The 23,316-nt window shown below is 42.5% G+C and overlaps 1 protein-coding gene across 5 annotated transcripts in view; it reads left to right on the top strand.

Moving 5' to 3' along the window:
- Nucleotides 1-23,316, top strand: part of REEP1 (receptor accessory protein 1) — a 98,539-nt gene that overhangs the window by 59,184 nt on the left and 16,039 nt on the right. The window contains exons 7-10 of one of the 5 annotated variants that reach the window (XR_006390095.1): nt 201-236; nt 11,266-11,408; nt 12,093-12,149; nt 17,758-17,895. The exons of 1 other annotated variant lie outside the window; for it this stretch is intronic. Coding sequence is in view for 3 of the 4 variants with exons in the window: in XM_044295198.1 (XP_044151133.1) it covers nt 201-236; nt 11,266-11,408; nt 12,093-12,116 (203 nt within the window). In the remaining variant the exon portion in view is untranslated. Of the gene's footprint in view, nt 1-200; nt 237-11,265; nt 11,409-12,092; nt 12,150-12,753; nt 14,073-17,757; nt 17,896-23,316 lie in introns of those variants that run through there. 3 more of the 5 variants (XM_044295198.1, XM_044295183.1, XM_044295173.1) reach the window with 3 other exon arrangements.

Below are 23,316 nucleotides of genomic sequence, written 5' to 3'. Positions count from 1 at the left end.
TGGTTGACTTATTACTACTGATATACCATGACAGTGAGGCGACGGTGAGCTCAGCAGAAAGCTGCAGGTAGGGTAGAGACAATCTGTAATATATGGTCCATGAAAAGACATCATGGAAATGTAATCAAACCTTCCTAGCCTAAGAGGAAGTGATAAATTACACTTTATGATCAGATGTATGACGTTGGCCCTTTTTACAGTGTGTACGTGTTGCTCTTCTGGAAAATTCATACGAGGTGAGTGATCCCTCTGGCACCTGTGCCGCTTACAGCCCTGGATATGGCTTCTCTGGACTGACAGTAATGTGATAGCAGTCTGATAACCTGAGTGCCTTGTGTGCCTGGTAGTAACACCACTGTGCTGTAAAGGACAGGGTTCACACTAGTGTCCGTCTGCTGCGTTGTTGTTTTTTTTTAGATTTTTTAATGCATATTGGACAAGTGATGAAATCATTATACATAAAATCATCATTTTTTTGGAACTTCTTTTGTGATTTTTTTTTAGAGCAGCGGTGGGAAAATAATGGCCATCAGTTGCTCACCCTAGGCTCCTTGATACCCTCTTCCAAATGCAGAAACATATTAGTGGGTCCAGCACTCGGGTCTTAAAACCATAATTTTTTATTTCAAATATTTTTTAATAAGTCCAAAAATAACAAACAGCAGGACATCTCCCTACACCAGTCAACGCGTTTCGGACTGTACTCAGTCCTGAATCCTGACATACATGACATTCTTCCAAATGTATACTGTACAGTATGTCCATACGTATGCTCTGCTTATTACTTATGGATTTATTTACTGCTGCGGATATACCACCAACATATTCCGCCGCACTGTACACAGATCATTATCAGTCACATCAGTCTGTTGATTTTGCAGTACAGGAGGACCCAGAGGAAACCCACAAAAACATGGGGAGAACATACAGACTCCATGCCGATTGTCTGTGGTCGAACCCAGGACCCTAGGCATCAGTGCTAATCAGGACTCCTGGGATTCTCTATCTCCCATAGACTATGATGGAAACTGAACGTGCCTGTTTGGCCACCTCTCTGCTGCAAATAGGAAACATGGAGTCAGGGGTCTTAACTGAGCCCCTCAAAATCTAGGATTTTTTTCAAAACCTATCTTAGAAAAAGCACACAGATAAACATTAGTGTGAACACAGCCCTTGTCAGCCCCTAGCAGTACAGTAGAGAAGTCTAGCACCCCCTGTGGTCACTCTGCATGCAGGTTTTGCAGTGTGGTGTAGCTGAGATTGCTGTGATGTATTTGTATACTTTAACTCGTACCTCAATAGTACACGTGACTACATGAAACTGTGTATATATGTTATAGGAGGAAGGTAGCATCTCCCTCACCTTCCAGTGGTACGTCGTTCCCATTCACCAGTCTGCAGGCTCTCTGTAAATGTTCAGGAACCAATAACTTCATCAAGTGTAATACTGTAAATGATATATGAGGAGGAGGGCGTGCAGCTGCAGTATCTGTGCCTCAATGTCTATGGGAGGCTGTGTGCTGTGAGAGGGAGCAGAGGTGGGGAGAGGTCTAAGGCTGGTTTCACACGGGCAAGATTTCTGCGCGGGTGCAATGCGTGAGGTGAACGCATTTCAACCGCGCTGAATCCGGACCCATTCACTTCAATGGGGCTGTGCAGTCGAGCGGTGATTTTCACGCATCACTTGTGCGTAGTGTGAAAATCCCAGCATACTCTATATTGTGCGTTTTCCACGCAACGCAGGCCCCATAGAAGTGAATAGCGCTGCGTGAAAATAAAAGCATCCGCAAGCAAGTGCGGATGCGGTGCGATTTTCACGCATAGTTGCTAGGAGACGATCGGGATGGAGACCCGATCTCTATTATTTTCCCTTATAACATGGTTATAAGGGAAAATAATAGCATTCTTAATACAGAATGCATAGTACAATAGGGCTGGAGGGGTTAAAAAAAAATAAAAATAATTTAACTCACCTTAATTCCCTTGTTCGCGCAGCCCGGCTTCTCTTCTGTCTTCATCTTTGCTGTGCACAGGAAAAAGACCAGTGGTGATGTCACTACGCTCATCACATGGTCCGTCACATGATCCATCACCATTGTAAAAGTTCATGTGATGGACCATGTGATGAGTGCAGTGACGTCATCAAAGGTCCTATTCCTCAAAGAAGAAGACAGAAGAGAAGTGGATTAAGGTAAGTTAAATTATTATTTATTTATTTTTTAACCCCTCCAGCGCTATTGTACTATGCATTCTGTATTAAGAATGCTATTATTTTCCCTTATAACCATGTTATAAGGGAAAATAATGCAATCTACACAACATCTAACCCAAACCCGAACTTCTATGAATGTTTTGCACTCACGCTGAAAAATCGCGCATGTTCCCGCTACGCACCCGCATCTTTTTCCGCAATGCCCGTGTGAAACCAGCGTAAGTGTCTGAGCGCAGCAGTAGTGTCACACCATAAAGCCCGTCCACTTTCCTTTGCTTTATGCTTTATATTGTAAATATTGCTTTACTGTTCCCTCTCTTATAAAGACAGCCCCTGCTCATATGCCCAGTTGGGGAATATAGACATCATAGAGGGGGTTCCACCTGTTGGGACTTCCTTCTATGAGCAGGACCATAGAAGGATTCTAGCCATAGAGGACCATAGAGGATTCTAGCCATCCTGGTATTGCATGTAGGGCATCTACATTTTAAAAGGAGTTGTCTTTTATGAGACAATCCCTAGAAAACAGATAGACCAAAATGTTTGGATAAGATCCAACCACATTCTTCACTTAAAGGGGTTGTTCTGTTAAGATCCACAGGATAGGGGATAAGTGTCTGATCATCAGGGATCCAACCACTGTGGCCCCAGGTGAATGGGGGCCTGTGTTCCCAGTTTGAATGGAACGGTAAAGACATGTGCAAGTGCTCGGCCATGTTCAGCACCCAATAGAGGTGCACCTGAAAAGTGGCGTTAAAAAGTCGCTTAGAGCTGCCGTAGATTTCTGTTTAGGTGCAAGGACTGCTGGATGATGTCCCTAATTTATGATGAGGCCTGAGTCTGCAGGGGATATTAAAACCAGCGCAGATAGCACCGTTCTTGATAAATCTCCCCTTATGTGTCCACCAGGCCATTCAAACAGTGGAGCACAGACTCCCATTCTTGTGATCAGCAGGGGCCCCATCAATTCGACCCCCACTGATCAGACACTTATCCCTGATCCTGTGATGTGACGTAAAGTGAATTCAAAAGATATGAGAATGAATAAGCTTACGCAGGCCGAGTGAATAAATATATTTAAGTGTGATTAAATATACGATAACACAAACAAATCACATACAGAATAACAAAAAGTGAATAAACATCACTAGCCTAAATCTGTGGTAGGGTTCCGGTCGATCATTCTATAACACATGGCTCTCTACTAAGTTAGAACACATGACCGACACCCCAGGGTGTACAATAGCTAGGGCAAATCAATACCTACATCCTACCTGGGATGAAGTGCCTGGTCAAATCCGGATTAATTGGCAGAATGGCGCTTTAGTACAGACCACAGTTATTCCCATCAGGCCCTCCTCCAGTGTGTAACATGCATGTCTCTGAGATCACTCAGGAATGTGTTCTTATGAGCATAGTGGGGGATGGGTACTCTCTCTAAACCGCTACATTGCAAGGCACATCATTACACAGAATGGTAATAATAAAAGGGAACAGAATTAAAGGAAAAGAACCAATCAGTACTTACAAAATACTCTTACAATACATGTGAATAGGGGACAAGTTGTTGTAATGGGACAACGCCTGGTTGTATGAGATTTAAAAAAAAGTGCTTTTTTTTCCAGATAAAACACCACTTTCCATTGATTGTGTCTGCAGTGAATGCTGTAATAGCAGACATATCATATGCACATGAGTGGTGCTATTTCTTAAACATAAAAAAGAAATCAGATCCTATAACCTCTTATAATTAGTCCTAATAGTTCCCACATCCAGCTCAGTGTCCTTCAGCAGGTCAGTCTGTTCATTTTCCAATAGGCTGGAAATATCATTTGTAATTGGGAATCATAAACTTACTGAAAAGTGGCAAGATTTTATATAAAATCAGCCACCTCGTTACATGCAAAGCAAGTCTGATTTAATGGGTCAAGTCCTGTGTCATCCAGTACATAAAGTTCTCACTGGGGTTCTAAAATTTACTTGGGGAGGAGAGAGTGACTTTTAAAAGTTTGCTAGGGTCCCAGCATTTTCAAGTAACACCCCTGACAGGGGGCGTGTACTTTCTGCTGGAGCTCTCTCCCTATCAGGGCTCAGGAGGCAATTGAAGGATGGAACTGAGCATGTGTGACCACCTCGGTGAAGTGGACAGAGAAATAAGAAAAAGAACAAACAGCAGGTAGCGCTACAGATACATGTTACTATAGAACTGACCATGTGTGTCCACGTCTGTGAAGCGGACAGAGAAATAAGGAAAAGGACAAACAGCAGGTGGCACTATACAGATAGATTTCAGTGAATAGCTCACTGGCTATACTAGATTTTTAATTACATGCAATTACAAAAGTATTCAGATCCACATGTTGGTTTGAAAACGGTGGAACATTTTTCGTGGGACAACCCCCTTTGAATTTTTAGAACAAATCTTGAGTATGTTCACAGGATGCAGTCAAATTGCAGTTTATTGATGCAATTACGAAAAAAACTATTTTTTCCTGGTATCTCAGTGTTCTGTCTTCATAGACATTCACACAGTGTGCAGTCTGACATTCAGCATAAACCATTCCTGGCTTTCAAATAAGAGGACTGTTCTTTGTAGACTAACTTGTTTATTGGTCAACAGGTTGTACTCTCTGCGCGTGAGTGAGAGATTGTACAAGTGTGCGATTGATTGGCAAAAGAGATATGCTTTTACAAGGATGGTGGAGTTTAAGAAGGAGATATGCAAAAGGACAGCTCTGCTGATGTGTCCTGGTGACTGGAGGCTTCTCTTTCCCAGGATGCTTTGCACCACCCACAATGCAGCAGTCTTTGTAACAGGAAAAACTAAGTGTAATACAACTTAACACTGCTAGATGGTGCTATAACCACATTAAACACTTGAGAAATACCAAAACCCTGGCAGAATGAAATAGAATCATTTTCTAACCCTGCTGGGCAGAACACTCAGCACTAAAGCGCCATTCTGCCATTATTTCATGGTAATTGCGCCATGTGCATACACCCTTACTACAATGAGTTTAGGTGCAACCCTAGCTACACACTGCCTCCGCCTGCAGTTGCTACTTAGCAGCCGCCCATAACACCCTCTCCATTTCCTGGGTGCCTAGGAGGCTAATGACTACACAGGACATCACTAGGATATTATCTCAAATCTGACGTTACGGTCAATTGGAAATAAACCTTTCATGTTTCCGATATTGCCCTTAATGAGCGGCGTTGTCTATGCCTCAGCTTCTAGGAATAGGATTAGTGGAATGAGGATGATGAGGGTTATGTAGTGGTTAAAATGGCTTTCCAGGACTTTATTGATGACCACGAAGGTCCAACTCCTGCCGATCAGCCGACTGAAGGGGCTACGGTACTCTGCCAAGCTATGGTACCTTTATTGTTTACCAGGCATAGCGCCATACATTTGGTCGTGGCTGTTCCTGGTATTGCAGTTCAGTCCCCTTCACTTGAATGATACTGAGTTACAGTACCAGACGCAGCCACTACCAAATGTATGGCGCTATGCCCGGTAAATAGTTAAATGGGTTGTCCAAGTTATATTTATTGATGACCTATCCTCAGGATAGGTCATCAATATCAGATGGGGGGGGGGGGGGGGATCCGACACCCGGCACCCCCGCCGATCAGCTGTATGAAGAGAAAGCGCGCTCCCTGCCAGCGCTGCCTCTTCTTCACTGTTTACCTGCTCGCCGTCGCATCTGCAGTGGTGAGCAGGTGTAATTACACCCAAGCCATCCCATTCATTTCAATGGGACGGTTCGTTCCTGTACACTTGTTTAGGAGATATCCGTCCCATTGAAATGGGATTGTCTATTGTCGGAGAGCTTTGCCCCCTTTAGCCATCGGATATTGATGACCTGTGCAAAGTCCCAGAAAACCCCTTTAAAATATTGCCTACTGGTCTTGGCAAGTTGGGGATCAGTCTCCAGCTGAGAGTCAATGGCAGACCTAATGGAAGAGACCTGCGGACTATACGTTAGGAGCTATACACCAAACACTGTGTGAATGGAGCCCAACAGGCAGGTTTAAAGTGGGTTTTGCGTGCCTTCTACCTGCATGTAAACATACATAAAATGAAAATGTAAGAATTGTTTTCCTTATTTATGTCACTTTATGGGGCAAATTTAATATATTTTTTCTTTTTTTCCTATGTACCAATGATCTGGGGCCTAATGTAAGTGTTACAGGTCTGCATGATAGTGTAGAAGTCTTTTAACCATTTTGTTGTGTATTAAAGGGATTCTACTTCTCCGCCTAAAGAATACGTCCACCCCAGAGCACCGTTTTACAGTTTATATTTAGTTATCACTTAAAGGGCATCTGTCAGCAGTTTTGTCCCTATGACACTGGCTGACCTGTTACATTTGCGCTCGGCAGCTGAAGGCATCTGTGTTGGTCCCATGTTCATATGTGTCCGCATTGCTGAGAAAAGTGATGTTTTAATTAGGAACGAGCGAATCGACTTCGGATGAAACATCCGTAGTCGATTTGCATAATAGCTTGTTTAAATACTGTACGGAGCGTGTGCTCTGTACACTATTAGAATGTATTGGCTCCGATGAGCCGAAGTTATTACTTTGCGAAGTCTCGCGAGACTTCGCGCAATAACTTCATAAATTGATTTCAACTGTAAAAAAAACATTTCCTGAACTCGGGTTCGGTTCCCGAGTTTGGGAAATGGGTTTTTACAGTAGAAATTTATGAAGTTATTACCAGAAGTCTTGCGAGACTTAGCGAAGTAATTACTTTGGCTCATAGGAGCCAATATATTCTAATACTGTACGTAGCGCTCGCTCGGTACAGTATTCTGCCGAAGTTGATTCGTTCCTCCCTAGTTTTAATATATGCAAATGAGCCTCTAGGAGCAACAGGGGCGTTGCCATTACACATAGAGGCTTTGCTCTCTCTGCAACTGCCGCCCGCGCCCTCTGCACTGTAATTGACAGGACCAGACAGAGAAAACATCACACCTGTCCCTGTCATAGTGCAGAGGGCGTGGCAGTTGCAGAAAAAGCAGACCCTCTAGGTGTAATGGTAACGCCCCCGTTGCTCCTAGAGGCTCATTTGCATATATAAAAACTCAGCAATCTGGGCACATATGAACATGGGACCAACACAGATGCCTTCAGCTGCCGAGTGCACATATAACAGGTCAGCCAGTGTCATAGGTACAAAACTGCTGACAGATGCCCTTTAAAAAGTTTAGTAAGTGTGTATTATACTCCAGAGCTGCACTCAGTATTCTGCTGATGCAGTCACTGTGTACATACATTACTTATCCTGTACTGATCCTGAGATACATCCTGTATTATACTCCAGAGCTGCACTCAGTATTCTGCTGGTGCAGTCACTGTGTACATACATTACTTATCCTGTACTGATCCTGAGATACATCCTGTATTATACTTCGGAGCTGCACTCACTATTCTGCTGGTGCAGTCACTGTGTACATACATTACTTATCCTGTACTGATCCTGAGATACATCCTGTATTATACTCCAGAGCTGCACTCAGTATTCTGCTGGTGCAGTCACTGTGTACATACATTACTTATCCTGTACTGATCCTGAGATACATCCTGTATTATACTCCAGAGCTGCACTCACTATTCTGCTGGAAACTCTTAATAAACCTTGTTGCCAGACAGCTTATACGAGATCCTATAATGCAGGAGGGGCAGTTTATTACCCCCTGCTCTAACATATAGAGCATGGGTATATAGAGGCAGTTTGCAGATTATTTTTATGTAAGCTGTAAAATAGTGATTACGTGATTTATAGTATTTGCTTTCTATACTTGTTACAGGCATTAAAGGGATTGTCCAGGACTTTAGTATTGGTGAGCTGTCCTGGGGGTAGGTCGTGTCAGATCAGTAACGGTCTGACTCCCAGCACCCCCACCAATCAGCTGTTTGAAGGGGCCATGTTGTTGGGCAAGCTCTGTAGTCTCTTCAACACTAGGCACAGTGCTATACATTCTTTAATGGTTGTCCCCCTCACTTCCGAGCTGCTATAAACCGCAATACCACAGCCACTACAAAATGTATGGCACTTTACATAGTCAAGAATAAAAAGACTGCAATGCTTGCCCAAGCACCGCACCCTCTTCAAAGAACTGATCAGTGGGGTGCTGGATTTCGAATCCCTACCAATCTGATATTAATGACCTATTCTAAGTATTAGCCATCAATAGTAAAGTCCCAGACAACTCCTTTACTCTAATACTTCAATATGGTGCCTGTGTAATGGTAGAATCCCTTTAAAGACTGACCAGTGTGATTCCCAGTAACCAGCAAGTCAAGTTCCCCGGCCTAGATCCTCTTATAACACACGCTTCAATGTTGAAATTGCAACACTAATAAGGAAAAGTCATGGAATCCCAGGATCAGTAGACATGTTAATGATATGCAAATAATAAAAAATGTTAACAAAATATTCAAAACATCTCAATTTATTTAATATCGAGTATGAGCACCACACACAGAAATACACTTACACGCCTTGGCATGCTATCCATGAGGTTATTAATGGTTGTCTGAAGAATGTTCTACCACACTGAATGCACTTGGGTATGGAAATGTCACGGCTGAGGATGGGGGAAACCCCTCAGCCGTGCGATGTTACACGTATGTGGAAGCTGCTTGGCCAGGACAACAGAATTAGGGAGCAGGTCGCCTCCTACAGCATCCCTAACTCTGACCATGACTCCTAGCTGTACGAGCCAACCCAGATGGTAGGAGGGCTCATACTCAGGAACCTCGGGTCCCTACTAGTCCTCAGCAGATTCCTGAGCTAGGAGCTGGGTAAGACAACCTGTTCCTCCTAGACACGGAGGAACAGGAGTCTAAACTGGCCAAACTGCAAGGAAGGGGAAACATAAACAGCCTATGGATATGGCAGGTGAGTGAAACCACTTCCACAACTACCTGCCACAGACACACTGACTGGATCCCATGCTCACATGCTGAATGTCCACACCAAACATAAAAGGACACAGCACACACACATAAACACACAGGATCCCAGATCTAAAGCTGCAGAAAGATAAACACCACACAAACATAAAATTAACATCAGACATATAGTTTATGACCACAAGGGTGGCCCTCACTGGACGGATGGTATTAGAGACCAGGAGGATGACTCCAGCTTACAACAAGGGTGGAGTACCCCTCAGCTTCAGGTCTCAACTGAGGCTAAATAGCCCAAGTAGCCACACCCACACAGACACACACTGGAAAGGGAATTAACCCTTTCAATTAACCGTTCCAACGCCAGACAAGGTAGTGAAGCCACTTAAAGGGGAAGTGCACAAACATATAAACCCCGTGCACACCAAACAGACAAAGTGCACACATACATAGACAGGTTGCCAGGTGCAACCGCATGCACTTGACAGCAAGCTGCCTAGCGACTGCTCCGGCTGCTATACTGCCAAATAAGATCATGTTGCCAGCGGCAACCACACGTGAGGCTAACTACTTCAGCCCACACCTGTGATTGAACAACAAGACAAGACCGCAGGCAACTGCATACGGTTCCAGGAGTCACGGCCATGACCATGGTCGTGACAGGAAATCATCAAGATCCACTGCTGGCAGCTTCCTTTGTAATTGCCGACCAATAATGTCCCAGATGTGCTTTATTGGAGTCAAGTCTGGAGATGTCCTAGGCCATGGTAGCACATTCAGGTCACGCAGTTTTCTCACAGTAGCACGGGCCGGGCGCTGGCCTGTTGAAAAACATCTCCTTTGGAGAAATGGCCACACCACTGGTTCCATGACCAAATCACTGTAATAAGCTGTTAGTGTACCTGAAATGAAGGCTAGAGGGGTTCTACTGCTAATCCCGGGAATTGGACCAGTGTGATGTTCCCTTGTGAAGGCCTCTTCATCGTGTTGCCCACAAGTCAAATGCAGGAAGAAGGACTCATCACTGAAGAGGATAGAGTTCCATTACAGCCTCCAGGGCTTGGGATGTGACGTGTAATTTCATCTGCAGTCTACAGAATGGATCACTACACGCCATTCTTCTAATCAGACGATCCCTCGCCTCTGTGCACCTCTTGCTGTCATTTCAGTTTGTCGTTGTACTTCCAACCTCGGGGACAGGCTCAATTTGCAACAAAGGCACGACGACGAGCAGGAGGCATCACATAATCATCTCACATGACATGTGACAAAAAAACATTTTTAATCTGGCTTTTATGTTCTTTTCACATGCCACAGATTGGAGCTAGGTGCTTGAAAATTTAATCAACTGCAAATCTAAGCAATACCTGCTAGTTCCTCTATTTTCCTAACTGTATGGCTTTTCCTTCTTGGTGTTGCAATTTCGATGTTGAGGAGAGTATATTCACATTGCTACTGGCTTCTATCATAATTTATGCCCTGTCTGGAAAAATAAGAGTAATATTTGGAAAGCTTCCCATCTCCATTTAATGGTAGTTATTAAGTGTTTGACAACATTCAGACTTGGATTGCGCTCAAGTCCTATCCACTCTAGAATAGGATTGCATTTAAAGAGCAGTCGTCATTTTGGAGCAGGATTTCCCAAAACATTGTTCAATATTTTTATTACGAGAGGAACTCCATTTTATCAGTCAGTGCAAACGTCTATACACCCCAGTTGCATTAGTTTGTACACTCTCAGTTAAAACTTTGCTTTTAGCGTAGATGTAAAAAATAAAGTATCATCTTTGGCCTCCTGGAAGATTTTCACCTCCCCTAGAATGTGAGAGGATCTTCTGTGTCCATAGCTATAATTCTGTTTATACAAGAGTGTGACCATCCAGGGTTCTGTAGTTTTTGTTCTTTTTGCAGTATGTTTGTATAATTATTTTGTTTTTGACAAAATCACACGCTATAACCCTTGTTCGCAAAGTTATTGCCCCTTCTTGTGACTAAAACTCATTTTTTTGTGTAGAGAATTGGACTGACCTGACTAACATTAGATATTCCATAACCTGCTCGTTATGCAGCGTTTTACCTTTTGACTATATTCATATTTATTTAATGTGTAGCTCTATGTAAAAACTGTCGTAGAGGTGGATCAGTGTGAGACAACCAGTGACACATCCTATGAGACACAGGAAATGATTTCAGATGAAGAAGATGATGGTGGAATTGTTATACTGAAGCAGCCCCCTATACACAAACCACCACGGAAGAAGGACCGACCTGTTGAGGTATGGGATGTAGATGCTCGGTTTTTTGAGTTCCTCTGCCATTTGAATCTTTTTAATTTAAACTATAGACTTCTAGAAAATGCTAATGAGTCATGTCTTAAGAGTCTGGTGGGTAGGTCCCCAATCTTCTGGACTCCCACTAATGAGACTTTTTTAAATGGGTTTGATAACTCAAATTCATCTTAGTGAAGAGGTCCTACTCCATATGAACCAGTCCCACAGCTCATTGACTATCAGGATCGGTGGGTGTTGAGGTTGGTCATGGAAAAACATTAATATATTATCAAGTAGTAGAAGGAAGCGCATTCCTCTCCATGTATCAGCAAGCTTTGGTGGATACACGGTTCTTCTGATTTGGTAAAAAGTAGGTGCTCTCCACCAACACGCTACCTACTTGACCAAGAATTTGTGTGGGATCTAGGAAGTGCTAATTCTGAAAACAATTTAATCAGCGGTGTGTAGGGACCCTATAGCGAACATACAAATGAGGTCCCTTTCACGTGCTGCTTGGCACCGCCAAGTTCATTGACGCTCCCAATCCATTCTCATGACTTTTTGACATTTTCAAATGTGGAATACATGTCTCTACTTTTCTGTTTTTAGTTATAAAATGACTTCTTTAAGTCCTTCAGTACAGAGAACGGAATCTTAATAATTTTATTTGCTTTTTGTCAAATTGATCAGGGGATAAAGAGTGGAGACCACTGATGTCATGAGCCCCAGTTTAATCAAAAGGACTAGGTGATGTACAGGAGCAGTGCATGGTGCCTTCAAGGATTATGTTCTGCTTTATTGTAGTAATATCATGCATGGAGCTAAGGAGATGTTGACCTATGGATCATATGAACTAGTATAGGATCTCCTGTGTCCATAGCTATTGTTCTGTTTATACAAGAGTGTGTCCATCCAGGGTTCTGTATTTTTTGTTGCATGGTGCCTTCAAGGATTATGTTCTGCTTTATTGTAGTAATATCATGCATGGAGCTAAGGAGATGTTCACATGATCCATGGGTCAACTAGTATATGTTGACTTCAAAATGTTATCAGGTGGGTTGCCAACTGATGTTCTATAGCAGTGATCTCCAAACTATGTTCTCCTACTGGTTCAAAACAACAGTTCCCATCATGTTATGAAAGCCATAGCAGTGATCTGCATCAATTCTACGATATTTGCACGGATGAGTTCAATATGTGTAGTGGTGCTATGATAAGGATGGACAACATGATGGCAACAGTTGATTGATACATTAGTGCACTTCTGGAGCAAAATAAGAACCATGGATATAGCAAGAGAAAAATAACGAATTAAAATATATCTTTTTTTTTTTTTTTTTTTTTGCTGTAGATGCGTCATGTTTTGCTGCATATGTCTCCTCTTTTGTTTGGGCACCTATGTCCAGTATGGTTGCTTCATGTAGACAAAAAAAGAGTAAATTCTTGTGCGAGGGTTGAGTCTCATGGGTCTTTTTTGGGGGTTCAATCCCTACACTCCTACATTAAGCACAAGCCTACTTTTGATACCATTTGCAAAAGTGAAAGTATTGTAATTTACAGTACAACACAATAGATGGTAAAATTCTACAAATGTTTAACTCTGTGGCATGTCCGTTATCTTCCATGTGGTGGACGCTCAGTAAAATCCACCACAAAATCCACATGAAGGACACAGATTTGCAGTAATCTTGGCAGTGCAATTTTTCTACTGTGTGTAAACTTACCCTAAGATTCTTAGACATAAAAAAATGAATTTATTATGGAGCAATATATCATCCTGTGTGCCACCGTATTCTCTACTAGAATATCTCTGTAATATGGCAGGTGATGGAACATATCACAGTTCTTTCTCAAGAACATCTGATGGATAAGTGAAAAATGACAGAATACAAAAGGTAGAAGGTATAACAAGAGCATGCCTCGAAGGTAATATTGTAGTGCTGAGAAGGTGGTCAGACTCAGAAGCTCACCTGTCTGGGTTCTGCTATGGTATTTTGCATATTGAGTCAAGTCAACTGGACCCTGAGAGGGTAATGGTGGACAACTTCAGACGCAAACACTTGGGATTGTGTCTCAGCGAATGTGACCATCACTGGAAAAATCTTCTCTTTTGGAGCCTTGCTATATGCATCTTCCATAAAAGATGACTGATACCAGATTTTAAAACATGACTGTGATGCCATCTGGTTTATAGGAATGAAAACCACATGAAAGTAGAAAACATGGAAGTGACGTGTTTCGGCATTGGATCAGGCCATATGATGAAGGTACTGGCAGCCTAATTATGGCACTGGTCCAATGCTGGACCATGTAGCCACCATGTTTTTTAGTCTAGTGTCAGTCATCTTTTTTTTTTCCACTGAGGGTCAGAATGATGGATAAAGCCCGTGATTCGTTTGAGGAAGACTATTTATTACAGCGAGTAACTAACTACCGTGTTTTAATTGTTATATTGCATTTGTACCATAAATGGAAACCCTTGAATGGGATCCCATAGTTTCTATGGGCCATTGCATACGGGTCTTTTGTAGAAGACAATCCTTTTCTGTCTATCCTGACACGATAATATAACCTGACGCCATAGAAATCATTAAACAATGTATAATTGGGACATTGGTCCATAAATAAGGCCTCTTGCTCAGGGCATGTTCTGTTTGCTATGGTATCTCCACGAGCCACTGTATTCTATAAGGGTGGCCATTCAATAGCTGTTGGCTGAATAGCTATTCCTCCTGACCCCCCATACACATGGACAGGGTTGCTAAATCAGAATTTTTTTATTTTTGTGGACAATTTATGCCAAAAATCACAGACATTTTTTTACGGACAAATTGGAAAACTATAATGAATGATAAAGCTCATAAGTAATGCATGTCTATAGCTCAATGTACTGATAGGAACTCACTACCAGCAATTGCTGTGAGCTGTAAAGTGATGATGATTACCACCAAAAAAATCTACTCAAGTACCACCAGCCACAAAACAATAAAAATAAAATCATGGACACATCTTTTTTTTTTTTCACGGACACAAGAAAAAAGTTGACTATTTTTACAGACTGTCCAGAAATTTCTGAACAGTTGGCAACCCTGCACATGGATGCTTTGTTCAGCCAAGCATGCATGTGTTGTAAATGAGGAGAGCAGAATAAGCCACCGCCAGACACCCCTGGCTTAATCAACATGCCCAACCTTTTTTTTAAAAAAACATCAGCCGAGCATCCAATACATGGTAGATGGTCAGCTGGTCCCTACTCAAACCGGTAGGCCTGGCTGACCTTAGTCTAATGTGCATATCCACTGTGGCAGTGCGGCTGCCAGAATGCCAGAGAGGTGGCAACGTAGCTGTCAGAATGTCAGTTATGGGACAACAGAACTTCCAGAATTCCACTAAAATAGTGTATCTGGGAGGGAAACTAAAGTCTGGGAACATTGGGTCTTTCCCTCTGATTCTCAGACAATTGGGTGGTTAATGAGGCTCATCCAACAAGGCTTCCAGTTTAGGAAGCACCAGTCTGTGTTGGCGGACTATGGGAGCAGCACCATACATATGGTATGAATTATGACTTCATGTGTGAGGAACTAGGTGGTAGTCTCAGGTCCTGGTAGTAAGTAACCAGAGGGACGAGGATTTTGTTTGCGATTCCTGAGAGTGATGTGACCCTGTGTTTTGGAGTGCACCCTGTGACGTGACCACCTATTAGCCGTGTGAATGAGGCTTCATAACAAAAATTGGAATGGGGGCCCCACTCCACCATGACCGCTCTCAGCAGCAGTTCAGAAAAGCTTATGATTGGCTTTCCTAATGCACAGAGCTAATGCAGACAGTGGTGTGACAATACAGGGAAAATGATAGTTGGATAGTGGGCACACAGTGATGTAATAATAGTGGGGAAATGCACACAGTGATGTCACAATATAGTGATAATGGACAGAGTAATGTCACAATATAGTGATAATGGACAGAGAGATGTCACAGTACAGGGATAATGAACACAGTGATGTCACAGTACAGGGATAATGAACACAGTGATGTCACAGTACAGGGATAATGGGCACAGTGATGTCACAGTACAGGGATAATGGACACAGTGATGTCACAGTCCAGAGATAATGTACACGGTGATGTCACAGTACAGGGATAATGCACACGGTGATGTCACAGTACAGGGATAATGGACACAGTGATGTCACAGTACAGGGATAATGTGCACAGTGATGTCACCGTACAGGCATAATGAATACAGTGATGTCACAGTACAGGGATAACATGCACAGTTATGTCACAGTACAGGGATAACATGCACAGTTATGTCACAGTACAGGGATAATGAACACAGTGATGTCACAGTACAGGGATAATGTGCACAGTGATGTCACCATACAGGGATAATGTGCACAGTGATGTCACAGTACAGGGATAATGTACACAGTGATGTCACAGTACAGGGATAATGAGCACAGTGATGTCACAGTCCAGGGATAATGTACACGGTGATGTCACAGTACAGGGATAATGAGCATGGTGATGTCACAGTACAGGGATAATGAGCACAGTGATGTCACAGTACAGAGATAATGGACACAGTGATGTCACAGTACAGGGATAATAAACACAGTGATGTCACAGTACAGGGATAATGAACACAGTGATGTCACAGTACAGGGATAATGAGCACAGAGATGTCACAGTACAGAGATAATAAACACAGTGATGTCACAGTACAGGGATAATGTGCACAGTGATGTCACAGTACAGGGATAATGTGCACAGTGATGTCACAGTACAGGGATAATGGACACAGTGATGTCACAGTACAGGGATAATGAGCACAGTGATGTCACAGTACAGAGATAATAAACACAGTGATGTCACAGTCCAGGGATAATGTACACGGTGATGTCACAGTACAGGGATAATGCACACAGTGATGTCACAGTACAGCGAAAATGAGCATAGTGATGTCACAGTACAGGGATAATGAGCACAGTGATGTCACAGAACAGGGATAATGAGCACAGTGATGTCACAGTACAGGGATAATGAGCACAGTGATGTCACAGTACAGGGATAATAAACACAGTGATGTCACAGTACAGGGATAATGCACACAGTGATGTCACAGTACAGGGATAATGAGCACAGTGATGTCACAGTACAGGGATAATAAACACAGTGATGTCACAGTACAGGGATAATGGACACAGTGATGTCACAGTACAGGGATAATGGACACAGTGATGTCACAGTACAGGGATAGTGTGCACAGTGATGTCACAGTGCAGGGATAGTGTACACAGTGATGTCACAGTACAGGGATAATGGGCACAGTGATGTCACAGTACAGGGATAATGAGCACAGTGATGTCACAGTACAGGGATAATAAACACAGTGATGTCACAGTACAGGGATAATGGACACAGTGATGTCACAGTACAGGGATAATGGACACAGTGATGTGTCAGTACAGGGATAATGAACACAGTGATGTCACAGTACAGGGATAATGTGCACAGTGATGTCACAGTACAGGGATAGTGTACACAGTGATGTCACAGTGCAGGGATAATGGACACAGTGATGTCACAGTACAGGGATAATGCACACGTGGTTGGGTCCCATAGCAATTGCTATGTCTGCTACCCTGGTAGTTACGCTCATGTCTATGGCTCTCTAGAGAATATAAAAGGTATAGGTCATAGGTGTGGTGCATGGCACGTGGGGCAGTCAAAAGGGATTCAAAAATCTCCCAGACTAGAGGTAAACATGGTGAGCAAATTATACTCAGTAATAGACATAGTATAGGCTGACTGATACTATTGGGTCCAAACCTTGTAAAAATTGTCTGTAGTGTGACGATGCATTTTTTTTTTTGTAAGGGAGGGGCAGCCCTCTTGTAGCCAGAGCTGAGACCCGGTGAAGAGGAGCTCTTGTTCTTACACCTTACATCCGTGCCCTTTGACTGCCAAGTTAGGGTTTATTCTGTTGGAAAATGCGTCAGTGCCAAGATATTTTACACGCAGTAGAAGCTGATTACAGCAGAAAACTGTTTAATTCAGCGCCAGTACTGATATTGGTGCTCTCAAAATATGTTGTAGGTTTCTCTATTACTCTTTTGGCCTCTATAATCTGCAAAGGAACATAGTACCCTACGTCCTGGTCCACCCTTCACGATTACATGATGTAATGTTTGTGACTGCCCGGTATGTGCCAACTGTAAGCTTGTCCAGACTCATTACATCCATTTCCATGTATGTGTCTTTCTTGTGAAGACCTAGACTTGAGATAAAGATCAACTCCTGCACCCTCTCCACCCCTCTCTCCCTTTCCTTTCCTTGGTTGATATATCTTCAGACACAGGAGAGACCGAACAGAAGGTCGCTCAATCTCCACCGAAAGCAGCTTCCGTGAAAAGACCAGAAGACTCCAGGAGCAGAACAAGCTTAAAAAAGCCGCAGTAAGACTCCATTAACCATGACACTGCTGGTTAATGTGAGTATGACACCTGCCATTTCTATGTCTTGGAGATGACAAACGCATGATATGCATTATGTGACGTTAGGGTTTACAAGGTCTCCCTTCTCATGATTTGCTTGTTTTCTCAACACCTTTGCATCCTTTACATTTTGCTTTCTATTAGTACACTTTTCATGGATGAAGTTGGTTGGTTTTGTGGCCCATGGACAGACCCTTGTTCCACTGATGATAATACCAATGTCATACTGCCCTCTCATCAACAAGACATTCATGAAAACAAGTAAAAAGTGACACCACCCACATCGTCTAAGCTAAGCAAATTATGGCATATCTGTAGAGTTACAAGAATGAAGAGGCCAACGTCATTTTGACAGTGGCTCTGTACAGCGCCATTCCTGACCTCTCACAGATAACTCAATCTGTCTTTGAAAACTTTACCAAAACACAAAAATGTAAGACATGGATATATTTATGCTGTAGGTGTTAGAAAAACAACAACTTAGAGTTGGATCTATCTTGTGACATTGGTAAAGCTGATCTTGAGAAAGGTTGTACTGATTTCACAGGATAGGATCCGATTCCTGCAGAAAGACATAATGGGTTCGGGTGATACCAGCCGTACTCTGCTTACAAGAAATATCAATTATGCATTGACCTACTTTACTGCATTGCTTTTGTGCCAGTAAATCGCAACGACTTGTGGTGTAACTGAGCAAAAGTGTTAAATTCAGCTTTTTCTCAGTATAGGCAAAAGCACCTGACCTCGTAATGCTGGTTTTAGATAGCCAGCTCACAGACAATCCCTTGCATGTAGGCCTCTTCTTTTCCACCAGAAGAAACTTCGTTCTTTAAAAATAAAAAAGCCAACAGCATGAAACCCAGTGGTCAGACTACTGCACGGCATGCTGACTTTTTATGTAAGTGCTTTACAGTATGTTACTTGGGACTTTATGACCCAAAGTTCTACACAATTTCATCCACTTGTGGGGAAATAAGGTCCTACATTAGAGTACTTTGTGTAGGAGCCTGAGGCGGAACTTAAGCGCTACGTACGTTTCTGTAGTACCTTACTGAAAGGTGCAAGGCCAGAGCATTTTCTTCTGGTGGATGAGAAAAGGACAACACACGAGGGATTGCTTTCGAGTCTGCTAATACCGTTGAGTGGTGATCTTGGTTTGAAAATTTTTTGGTGGACTCCTACTTCTCCACTTTTCACCTGCTCATTTGGCAAATAAGACACGGTCACAAAATGTTAATTCATTGTATTCTACAGCTTCTTCTAAGTGTTCACACCCTCTTCAACATCTAAAGTCTTACGTACTGTGAGGCCACCATTTCTGTGCAGCATCTCTACAACCAGCCTCCTTAGTTCTTCCAAGAAGAGGGAGAACATCCTTAGAAGGCTCTAGGGTAGAAGTTGTCAGGTAACATGGAGACTGATCAGCAAAGACATCAGCACCATATTAAGTCATGGGGTTACAGAGGGGTTCCAACTCCGGTCAAAACTCATATTTTTTGTATTTGTCCAGAAATTCACTAGCTTCAAACGAGGAGAGTGTTTACAGCAGCAGAACAGCAATCAATAGCAACTATATCTTCCTGACCAATATAAGTCCAATATGTATCATTACCAATAGGTCAGAATAGTTCCCTAATGCATTTTGCTCCACTTGTGTATTAAGATACCATGTGGTTTCGGTAATAATCTGGATTCATGCTTATGGCAAAACTGACCTGAGAGGATAGATTACCTCTTCGGACTCATCCGTCATATTAATATGAAATATGGCGACTGCAGAAGATCAGACAAAACTGGCTGCAAATATTCCTTACTGCCTCTCTGCGGTTGTGATTGTATTTGGACGCTGCAATTGCTAATTCATTGGCGCTGCCTTAGATTTGTAAAAAGAAAAAAAAAAAGTTGTGATCCTAAAAAGAATTCTGGACCTATGGAGATTAAACTGTAGCTGTAGTTATGAAAAGTTTTGACATGTCTTTATGACATCATAAGTTTTAAGAGGTGTTGTGTGGGTGCTGCGACCACCACTATTACTGAAACGAAAGGGTATAAGCGGTAAGCAGAAAGGTGTACTCCTTCAGCTGTGATTGGCTCTGCTTGGCTGATCCTCGGAGGCGGGGTTAGCAGCAGTCTGGGATAATAGAAAATATGAGTCTGTATATTGCTCTGTTTGAATCTCCAAGGAGAGTCAAGCAAATTAGCGATTTTGTCCCTTTATTGTAGAGATCATGGAGGTCTCGGCAAACTTCTGAAGTCACTTTAACATATCAAAAGTTTACTGAAGGTATGCTTTAAAATGAGAGGCACACTTTCTTGCCCTAATTTTATTAAGCTCTTTATCATCCGAAACCATGTAATCATAAACCATATAAGTATATACTATAAACTCTTGACCACTAAACTCCAGGGATGTTAGACAGTACCCATTGCCACCCTAGACCTTGTATAATAGATATCATATCTTTATATACATAGGACTTATTTTCAATCAAACCCAATAGGTTATTTGGACAAATAAGGTCAGAGTCTGGGCCGAAACTGATCGGTGCCGTGGTTGGCCAGTCTGACCCTGTCAGCCTATTGCAGTTCATTCATAGTTGATAGACTTGGTATACATAGACAGGGCTGGAGACCTCTGGGTCTCAGACCAACCTGACCACCACAGTCACATATATTCATGTTGCCCTCTCAATTAAGGAGTGTTTGGGAGTTAAGGAGAACCCCTAAGGGTATGTTCACATGGCGGATTTTAACAAAGTCCATTGAATAGAGCTAAACCGTGAGCGGACATCCGTCATTGGTTAAAGCGATGTCCATCCAGACACCACGACAAAAAGGGACATATCTTTTCTTGGGGTGGTTGCAGCATTAAACCGGTGGCCCGCGGAACTGCAGTGCTGCCTTCCATTGAAAACAATGGGACGCAGACACTATGCAGGCGCCACCTTGTGAATGGGCTGTCAGAGGTCAAGAGAAAGCACTGCCTCTTTTTGGCTGAATAAGATCACTAACTGGCTGAGTGGAGGCCTTCTAGGTCCCAAAGGCAGTGCAAAGTCCAGGGCATTTGCCGGATGGGACCTTCATATGATCCTGCCCTGTACATAGGACATACAGGCTCTTTTCTGAAGCGTGAAGGGCTAACAGCCAGTCATTAGTCTGCTGAAGAAGTAGAGGAATATTTCTATCTCCAAACTCTTCCTTGTCAAAGGCATAAATGATTCACACTGCTCATAAAAGAATGATAGAAATCACACTGCCTAATGCATCATGCAAAGTAACCATATCCATAATTCTAATAATCAAAAAATGTAAGACATTTCCATTAACACAATCATGGAGAAATCCAACAATTCTTCAAGATATTTGACAGAAATCGGCCAAGTACTTTGCAGAGGTCTGGTCAAACCTAATTAAAGTGGAGTTAAAGGAATGGTAAACCTAGAAATTAAAAGTATAAAGCAAACAAACAAATATTACGGGAGACGTACAGGAAAACCACATGGATTACCCCTGTGAACTCTAAATTTGAGTGGTTGTCTCAAAAGCTAGCTCTGTGAGTAACTGATCGTTGTGGGCCGACACTCTGCCTGGAAAATAAAGTATTACCAAGTCCAAGCAAAATAGCAAAAGCTGTTCCTTGTTACCAAACATGGGATCCCCTCTAAGACATACATGTAGGGCATACGGAAAGGTGGGGCCATTGCGTGATAACTACTTAAATATGGAGATACCACTACAACCAAATGAGACCAACTAACGTGGCATTGTGTGACAGTGCCATGTTCTTCAGTAGGATCCATTATCTACTAAGGTTCCTCTTTGGAAATGGCATGGCTGTATGCTTTATTTTATCAGGTGGCGAGGCTGAAATGGGCCAGAACCACTGGTTAGAAGAGGTTCACATACTTTTGGTTGTGTGACCCTATTCACTAGACAGCAGTTGCAACAAACTATCTTTGGGCTCTAACCCTTGAATGTGGAAGGTGTACTTTAAAATAAAAATAGCTCAGAGCATGGGGAGATGAGCATGTCGCTGCATAAACATCTCTTGCTTCTCCTCAAACCTCCCAGGGATTCTTAGAATTTCCTGGGAATAGCTGGGCAGAAGTCCGTTGCTGTGTAACGTTATGAAGCCTTTATACCAGCAACACAACAGCTTCTCAGTCCTGGCCCATCCATTTTCTTCAGGTGGACATTTCTCCAGTAATTGTCAATACGATATCATTATATCATGTGTAGGCTTTGTTACAAATTTCATGTCATAGATATATCCAATAGAAGATAGCAACTCTGCCCATAGACAGAGAAGACATGATAACCATCGTCAGACATTTTGGAACCAATGGGCAACTGTCCTCGGTCACCCGGTCACCAGACTTGGATAACAGTATTTCAAGCATGCCCTGTTCTCTCTTTACTCATCCTCATCTATTTTTATGTTATTCTTATGGTTACGCACACATGATTTCTGTGGCTACTTAAAGGGGTTATCTCACAAAGAAAAGCCCCTTACAAATGAATGGCCAACCATGTAATACATGGGCAGGCCGAGTCAACCAGAACAGCAGGTGTTGAGATCCATTAGGCTTGGGGAGCTCATGATGATCTGGGTAAGCTGTCAAGCTGAAGGTAGGTTACATGGTCAACGAACAGCCCATATATATCTGGGGCCAGTCCTGTTTGCGATCTAACATACAGGGGTAATGCAGTTTCTATGCATTTCCATCATTACTGCACCAATTCTATGCTACTTTATTAAGTTAAACTTTGCACCAGTTTCTCAAAAACATCGCCTGACCTAGCATGGTAAAAAAGTATTGTAATTATGCCAGGAAGCGCTATGACAGGCATGGTATGGATGAATGGGTACGCCATAAGCAGGTAGATAGGATCAGTTCTCTTTCTCACATTGTTTATATTATATTGTTTTATTATTTCATTTATATATTAGTAAAAAAAAAAATTGATTATTGCAACCCGGAAACCATCAGCAAGCAGGCTAGCTGCTGCTCTCAATCTTATTATGGCTTAATTTTATTTCCGTACATTTATACCATTAATAGATTGACTCTGTAACCAAAGAACAACCAAGTTTTCATGCTTACAGACTATGAATACCTTTGGGGCAATTTTTGTATTTTACCTATTTTGGGCTAAAAATCATTTTTATTAATTTCAAAGTTTAAAACTTTTCCGCGGTTTTTGTCATAAAGGATTAAGGCCTCTTTCACATGAGCGTGTCCGGATGCGTTGCGGCAAACCCGTGTGAGTAAGTACGCAATCGCAGTCAGTTTTGACTGCGATTGCGTTATGTTGTTCAGTTTTTATCGCGCGAGTGCAATGTGTTTTGCACGCGCGTGATAAACTGAATGTGGTACCCAGACCCGAACTTCTTCACAGAAGTTCAGGTTTGGGTT

Source organism: Bufo gargarizans, chromosome 1, assembly GCF_014858855.1.
Source record: "Bufo gargarizans isolate SCDJY-AF-19 chromosome 1, ASM1485885v1, whole genome shotgun sequence".
In the NCBI taxonomy this organism is placed as follows: Eukaryota; Metazoa; Chordata; class Amphibia; order Anura; family Bufonidae; genus Bufo; species Bufo gargarizans.
Note: the sequence above shows the minus strand (reverse complement) of the source record. Positions and strands in the feature narration are given on the sequence as shown.